This window comes from Oncorhynchus mykiss, chromosome 8 (genome assembly GCF_057628025.1).
Source record: "Oncorhynchus mykiss isolate SJ-2025 chromosome 8, ASM5762802v1, whole genome shotgun sequence".
In the NCBI taxonomy this organism is placed as follows: domain Eukaryota; kingdom Metazoa; phylum Chordata; class Actinopteri; order Salmoniformes; family Salmonidae; genus Oncorhynchus; species Oncorhynchus mykiss.
The window spans coordinates 16,934,929-16,942,396 of NC_143029.1; the positions used below are offsets into that span (position 1 = coordinate 16,934,929).

Consider the following 7,468-nt stretch of genomic DNA (forward strand, 5'->3'; position numbering starts at 1 on the left):
CATTTCTCACTGGTGTTTCTTTCACGTGTTCAGATTTGTCATTTTGTTTAAATTACAAGGCTAGTAGAGAACTTAATTTTTTAAATTAAAGTAGGCAAGTAATTTAAGAACAAATTCTTTATTTACAATGACTGCATAGGAACAGTGGGTTAACTGCCTTGTTTAGGGGCAGAATGACAGATGACAGCTCTGGGATTTGATCTAGCAACCTTTCGGTTACTGGCCCAATGCTCTAACCACTAGGCTACCTGCTGCCCCAATTTATATTCCCCCCAGAGGAAAATTATTGAGAGAAATTGGTAGAATTGTCTATAACATTTTTTTTTTTTTAGTACAAGAGATACATTACACACAGAAGAATGCTGGAGCTCCTACAATCAGAAAGGGGTCAGTTAAGTGCTTGTTGTAAAAATGTAATGCCTTTTAACAGATTTGTGATATAACATGATCACTAAACTCTCAATTGTTGGAATCAAGTTGTATGGATTTCTCTTCATTAATCTAGAATGATCAGAGTTCTGCATGACCTGAAATTCAACATTTTATATTGATGTGATAAACATCTTAAGGCTAGCACACACACCATCTCTCCCATGTAAGATGAAAGCAATGGAATGAATCTGCCAATTTATAGATTAGAATTACACTGACGGTCATATTTACATAAATGGGCTCCACTGGGGACCATGACACGAACACAAAATGAATGCTGTGATGTCAGTAGGGAAAAAGGCATGGTCTATGTATGAATGCAGTCCAGCACTGAACGTAGAGATGTAAAGCTTGAATTGTTTTAAATTCTTTGTTAATCATAATACCAAAGTCTGAAATGACTGTCAAAGTAATGCAAGGACTAGGGCTTTACAATAATGGTGAAATATTTGAGAAATGTTGGCTAAGTGGGTTAAAATGTTCCTAGGAGTTGCAGAGGGTGCACAGAGGGACGTGTCAAAAGTGTTTTTCATATTAAAAATACAATTGATTGTAATTTCCATATTGTCTATTAAAGAGCACTTCATTTGATATAACAGGCTTTTAAATGTCTGTGTGCACAATTTCTACTAAAAACATCAAAGGGATGCAAAAGGCAGTAATTTTATGAAATGATCCTACTGCAGTCGATTTGCATGTCAAACACCTGTCAGAGGACACCTATTATGTAGCCTATCCCGATGGATTATTTGGAGAGTTGATTGCCGACGAGCAGCACTATACAAATAGCCTAAGTAAAGTTAAGAATAGCCTACATGTTTATTTTCTATAAGCATATATGGCCTACCATTTTCATTAGATTTTTGGGTAATGAATCATAATACCGAAGGTGATTATATAAATTATACTAGATTCAATTAGCAGACAGTTTTGAGACATAAAGGCCTTAAATACGATCCTAATGCTAAAAGTAACAGTATCTGTTAAAAGGTTAAAGGTGCTTTGTGGGTGGGTGGAGGGAGGGAGGGAGGTGTGGAGGGGCGGATGGATGGGGGAATGAGGGGATGGGGTTGTACTGTTTTTCTGTTTTCATATCTGAAAATCTATAAATAAAGTGCAACAACAAAAAAGTTCAAGGTGAATAACTACAAGTTCTACATAGTTTCTGAAATAATTTAAGTTAAAAGAAGTCCTGAATTCTGATCGCAATAAATTATTAGGTAATTTAATGCAATTTAAGAGGGAAAGGGTTGGTTTCCCTTTGTTGCTGGATCTTGTGAGCCCATTGTATCTTTGTTAGGTGTGGGATGAAGGGTTGAGGAACTGTTGCTGATTGGGACAGTGTGATTACAATGCCAGTGAGCTCTCTCTTCAATGGGGATATACCGCTTGCTAAAACACTTCCAGCACTGTTTAGATAGGATGTATACCATCTCCGAGACATTCAGTGCAATACACAATATGGACGTACAGCCCATGATGTAGAGGAAGACCATCTTCTCAGTGGCTTTGGAGATGTAGCAGTCTACGGTGTTAGGGCAAGGGTCCAGGCTGCAGCGAAGCAGTCTGGGAACGTCAAAGCCACTGTAGAGGAAGTAGAAGGCCAGGAGGGAGCCTACCTCGAAGGTAGTCTTGAAGACGAGGCTGAGGATATAGGTGCAGAGCAGACCTCCGTCAATCCTACCTTTGTCCTCATACAGCTTCTTGCCATGCCTGCTCTCCCTGTTCTCACGGTAGGCCACGTGTAGAGCCACCAACAGGGATGGAGTGGACACCATGATGAGCTGGAGGGCCCACAGGCGGATCTGGGAGATGGGGAAGAAATGGTCGAAGCACACGTTCTCACAGCCAGGCTGCTGGGTGTTGCAGACAAAGTCATTGTGCTCGTCCTTCCAGACCTGCTCAGCAGCCGCCACGTACACCAGGATGCGGAAGATGAAGACGATGGAGAGCCAGATGCGGCCGATGACTGTGGAGTACTTGTTTACCCCACTCAGGACGTTCTCCAGAAACCCCCAGTTTGACATCTCTCTGATTACATGAGCCTGTGGAGAAGGGAGAAACTGTAGATATGGGGCTCTGTCCCAAATGGAACCAATATTATTCCCTACATAGTGCACTACTTTTGACCAGACTGTTCAAAAGAAATGCACTATGTTGTAGAGAATAGGGTGCCATTTGTGACACAGGGACACAACCCTGTAGATACAAGGCCAATACTAAATTCTGCCTGTTATGATGAAGAGGGCATCATCTGACAATATAAATATATTCCAATCATACTTTGCCCTTAGGAGGCTAGGCTACATTTCTATATTCACCATTCTCTCCACTATAAATAGTAACAGGTATTATTGTTTATACTTGTTACACTGTAGGCTACTTGTAAACATGACAGTGTAATAAGGACAATGTAGTGCAGTGTTATCAAATTAACATTTATTTTGATAGCAAATTAATGGAAAGGGCAAATATCATGTTGATAACAAATCTGCGTAGGCTATAATTACTGAGGAAGGAATATCTTCTTTATTACGCTTTTACAATGACAACATCTGCTGGTTCTGTGTTTCCTGAGTAGCAGTACAGTAGCATGACATCATGTATAAATTAAGTCGTATTTTACAAAAACAGAAAGCTTCTATTTTTACAATTGCTCTCCAGTGAATAAACGCAATTGATTAACTAATTTATTTCAAGTAGCCTAGGCTATCAAAACTGTGATGGTGCGCATTTTCCAATATAATAGGCTAAACCTATTTTAAGAACACTATTATGTTCAGACAAATACAATATTGAAAGAAAATACAATAATTAACTCACCGATTATAAACAGGCTATTCCAGTTTTTTTCTGCTTGTGTTATGTGTTTGGGTGCTAATTTTCCGATGCTGGCTACTGCAATCGATTTGCTCGTCGAACACACCTGTCTGAGAGGCCACACCTATTTTGTACCCAGAGGGCTTGTTTGGATAGTCTATTGCAGGCGAGCAGCACTATACAAATACCATAAGTATAGTTAAATATACCCTGTAGGCTATGTGTATTTTTATATTAGCCTATGTCCTATAATTGGTTTTATTAGATTGTTGGTTAGGTTTAAGATGAAAGACTGTTTCTGAAAGGTTTAAAAAAAGAAAAAAAAAGAAAGTGAAAGCATCTTGTATTTAACACTATAGTATGTCTATTTTCAATATGCTTTAAAGCCTGTAGCTACCATTCATGAGTCGCTATGTGCATTGATTCATCTGTCGTCAACCGTACAGTTTGTTCTGGGACAGACAGCGTCACTATGGTCACATTAAACACTGAACCTGTCACCCGGGTAGGATATATAAGTCCATGAGTTCATGTTGCGTTGCTGAACGAATAAAAATATATAGAATTGTATCTAAGTTCAATTATTATTTTAATGTCCCTTGCAAATGTTGAGTTCTTTGTAGCTATATTGGTCATGAATTACAACTTGTGCCATGCATTTTTTATAGGTATTTCAGGTGTCATATGACTTGAGTGGTGGTAATGGATAGGCTCACCTTTCCCCATGTTCAAGGCTAGCAAGCTATTACACTTTTTTTTCTGAATTCGGGGAAACCACGTTCATATAAAATCGTTTATGATGGGTGTCTTGTATACTGTAAGCAAAATGCCAAACCAAGGGTCTGACTAACTGTGACTGAAATGCTACTGACTTGCCTTGTTAATTAAATAAAGGTTCAATTAAAAAAAATAAAAAAAACATAGTGTAGCCTACTCCATCCACAAGGTGGCGCTCTACTATTATAAGGACGTTACTATTATAACATGCAAACAATGTGTTTTTTCTTGGAGTTCGTTGACTGTTAGCCATGACTTCCGAAACAAGTGGACTCGTTGTTGTGGATGCGCTATTGGTCGTTCCAAATGTTTTCCATCATTAATAGTGTTTCCTCAAACGCGTTGCACTTCTTTATACAGTAAATGTAAACCTTATCCATCTCCTCAACTAGTTGCACAATGGCATATGGAAGCGGTAAGGAGGCTCCGAAAGAAGGGGACTTCAGGATGCCTGGCCTTAGAGGAGCGAAGACCACCACGCTTTTCCGATCTGTCAACCCTGAGCTCACCGTTAGACTCGTAAGGCCTAACTCACTGGTCACAATTATATTACGGACAATGAGTCTGCTTGTTCATCGGTATCGTCTGTTATATTGTCGATGCAAATTGTGTTTCCTTTACAGAACAAGCAAGTGATGGCATTTGGACTTGTTACAATGTCCTTGTGTGTGGGCTACCTGGGATACCTTCATGCCACCAAAGAGAACGACCCGCAGCTGTATGAAGTTATTGACAGTGAAGGGGAGGAAAACGTGTAAATGGGACTGATCAAATCAGATGTGCAATATATCCTGAACATTATTGTGGTAAAAATGGCTTTGCCTGAAAGCACTGGATCTATGTAATGACGATGGTTATTAAATATTGTTACAATTAGGCAATAGCTCTTGGATTAATTTATGAAACTATTGAAATAACAATTTACCATAGAGTAAGGGTAAGAATGTAAAACTCATAAAAGCATATTGAGCAATTAGCATCAAGCAAGGAGCTGAATACATAGAAAACTGAAAACTGACGATAGTATTGTAACGACCCTGGGTTTATAAGCGCGGATATCGACTCTGCCGCATGAGTATGCTTTTGAGGCACGGTCGATAGCGCACTGGACTTCGGGCTAGAAAGTCGAGGGTTCGAGACCTGCTCCCTGCTGTTTCATTACAGTATCTTCTGAAGGGGGGAGTTTTGTTAAGAGCCTCCGCAGACACTTCGCTTTAAATGTTAACACTCATCTCTTGCGGTGCGGTAATGTAAACAAGGAATGTATATTTCATATTAGCAGCATAAACAAACATTTATAAACAAAAGTTTAAATGACTACACACCTTTGTAGGTTTAGGGTTCCCACACGACCACATTTCCAAATTACAGGGCTTTTTTTAAACGGAAAACAAGAGTGAAATACCTTTGCAAATGATATTTACGTGTCTCTTAACACTGTAAACGGCAGATGGACGCCACAAACGTGTTGTCACTGAAAAATAGGGTTGGCTGCAACTGTTGTTAAAACAGGTTAAAACAGTATGCCGCAAGTGTGTATTTTGCATTTGTGGAATTATTTTGATATGAAAGTAGAGTACCGCAATTGAGAATCGATTTATGTTAGATGGAGTTACTTTAGGCACCATTATTGGGCTTAGGAGCTGACCAGTGCGAAAACAGCCCCAGTAATTGGAATGTCTCTCAATGAGCCACGTGCGTTCCAAATAGCATCACAATTGATTATTATTTTTCCTGGCACATGCATTTGGAGTCATAAATTCTTAGTTGTTTTCTTCAGCAAGGAAACCTTTTTAGTACTTCCAACAAATCTCTGTGACTAGATTTGATTAAAGCAAGATATCCCGCCCCATGGGGTGAGTCAAAGCTACAATAATTACGTGCTTTGTGAGGTCCACTGTAAAAGCTAAAATGGACACACTCAAAGAGCAATGGAAACCCAACGTGGGAACCCTCAAAGCTTCACAGCATCCTGCCACTCTATCTAAAGGAGGTCATAGATGCACTGCAAGAAAGCGAGAGCCCACAAGCTGTGCTCTCACAGCTTTGTATGGAGACCCAATGAAAGAGCTGAAGCAGTTGAGTACTCACTCAAACATCATTGGTATGCCCACTCCTCCTTTACTACATCCATTCCATGTATCAATGGTAGCAGCCTGTAACAGATGTTTAAGTGACTGTGTCACATTGAATTGCAGATATAGGAGAAAATATACACCAGTATTACATGACAGAGTTTCAAAAAGAGAAGGAGGAGTGTATTAGAGGTGCTACTGAGAAGGCGTGGGGCAAGGTACAAAAATGTGCTGCTTTTTGTTGTTGAACATTGCGTTAGGTCTGGACTGCAATACATTGCAAGAGGTTTTGTTAATGATAAGTCTTGCTTTCAGGCTGACATGGAAAATGAGAAAATAGTGTTACAGACACTTCAGTGGGCCAGAAAGGAGAGGGAGCTCTTGAGGAGGAAAGTGGAAAATGCAAACTCTTATTTGCAGGTATGAGGACACTTATCAAAGGAAAACAATTGTCATTTGTACATGTCTATAGACATGTACAAATTGATAGAGTAGCCTACTATATCAATTGTTTTATAAAAAGCTGTAGACCCACAATTGCCATGATGCTCAGAGCTTTTAATAGAGTGTAGGGTTGGCTATGTGTAAGCCTATGTAATCAATTGAATTGCCTCATGACATCCTCAGGATACCTTGGTTGAGTATGATATCAAAACAAAGCGCAAGGTCAGGTCCGACATTAAGAAACTGCGCAAACGAAACGAAGAGAGGGCCTCTCAGGAGATCCGAAGGGCCATAGAGAAGATAGCCCAGCGGCACGCTAAGAGTGTTGTGAGAACCCGAAGAGAAGAGGAACAAACTACTGCACACGCTGCCACTATCTTGGAGATGTTGGTAGACATATGTGATCAGAGTGATAGCTACAGTATTTAAAAAGCAGCTCATGGGTGTAAATTGGTGTAATGAGTGAGATTTGTGTGCTTTTTATAGTCATAGTTTTCTAGCTTGGTTGCCTGTCTGTTTTTGCCATCTTGGAATTGTCGTGGCAAACATGCTTGGCTTGACAATGATGACAACGGAGGAGTAGGCAAAATCTCAAAAGGATCTGTGACCGGCTAATGATTTTCCTACTGTGGTTCACAAACTCATTATGTGATATGTTTACAACAGGGACTTCATGCTGCAACCGGAGGATGCGAAGACTGTGGCCAGCAAGAAAAAAGATGAGGTACTGGTGGAAGTGAGGGCAGTGATGATATCCAGCATCACTGGCAACATCGAGAAAACCCGAAGGGAGGAGATGGATATTGCCCAACGCAACATAGACAAGGCGGAGGGGCGGTACAAGGCAGAACTAACTACCTTGAAGGAGTCAACACAAGCACTGGAGACTCTGCTGGACAAGACCATCAGGGACCTCCGTA

The 7,468-nt window shown here is 40.2% G+C and overlaps 2 protein-coding genes across 4 annotated transcripts; one reads left to right on the forward strand and one right to left on the reverse strand.

Annotated features, from left to right (window-relative positions):
* Window positions 1–104: 104 nt before the first annotated feature.
* On the reverse strand, window positions 105–3,378 carry gjb7 (gap junction protein beta 7). The gene is made up of 2 exons (XM_021611724.3): window positions 3,256–3,378; window positions 105–2,477 (listed from the first exon to the last, which is right to left on the reverse strand). The coding sequence occupies exon 2, from the start codon at window positions 2,457–2,459 to the stop codon at window positions 1,668–1,670; it is 792 nt and encodes a 263-aa protein (XP_021467399.3). The 5' UTR covers window positions 2,460–2,477; window positions 3,256–3,378; the 3' UTR covers window positions 105–1,667.
* Window positions 3,379–4,280: 902 nt separating this feature from the next.
* Window positions 4,281–7,349, forward strand: LOC110529493 (small integral membrane protein 8). 3 transcript variants are annotated; one of them, XR_016497623.1, is made up of 4 exons: window positions 4,281–4,548; window positions 4,653–4,835; window positions 6,420–6,524; window positions 7,215–7,344. XR_016497623.1 is itself a non-coding variant. In XM_090242681.1 (3 exons), the coding sequence occupies exons 1-2, from the start codon at window positions 4,429–4,431 to the stop codon at window positions 4,785–4,787; spliced, it is 255 nt and encodes an 84-aa protein (XP_090098807.1). In that variant the 5' UTR covers window positions 4,281–4,428; the 3' UTR covers window positions 4,788–4,835; window positions 7,215–7,349. The 3 variants fall into 3 exon arrangements, 2 of the variants coding, with proteins under 2 accessions (XP_090098807.1, XP_021467405.2); XM_090242681.1 differs by lacking the exon at window positions 6,420–6,524 and having other exon boundaries at window positions 7,215–7,349; XM_021611730.3 differs by lacking the exons at window positions 6,420–6,524; window positions 7,215–7,344 and having other exon boundaries at window positions 4,653–4,908.
* The last annotated feature ends 119 nt before the right edge of the window (window positions 7,350–7,468 follow it).

Excerpts from the sequence above, each read along its gene's own strand:
- gjb7 (XM_021611724.3), bottom strand. The coding sequence starts at position 2,459 with ATGTCAAACTGGGGGTTTCTGGAGAACGTCCTGAGTGGGGTAAACAAG.
- LOC110529493 (XM_090242681.1), top strand. The coding sequence starts at position 4,429 with ATGGCATATGGAAGCGGTAAGGAGGCTCCGAAAGAAGGGGACTTCAGG. Across the intron at positions 4,549-4,652 it reads CTGAGCTCACCGTTAGACTC|AACAAGCAAGTGATGGCATT; the intron begins GTAAGGCCTAAC and ends TTTCCTTTACAG.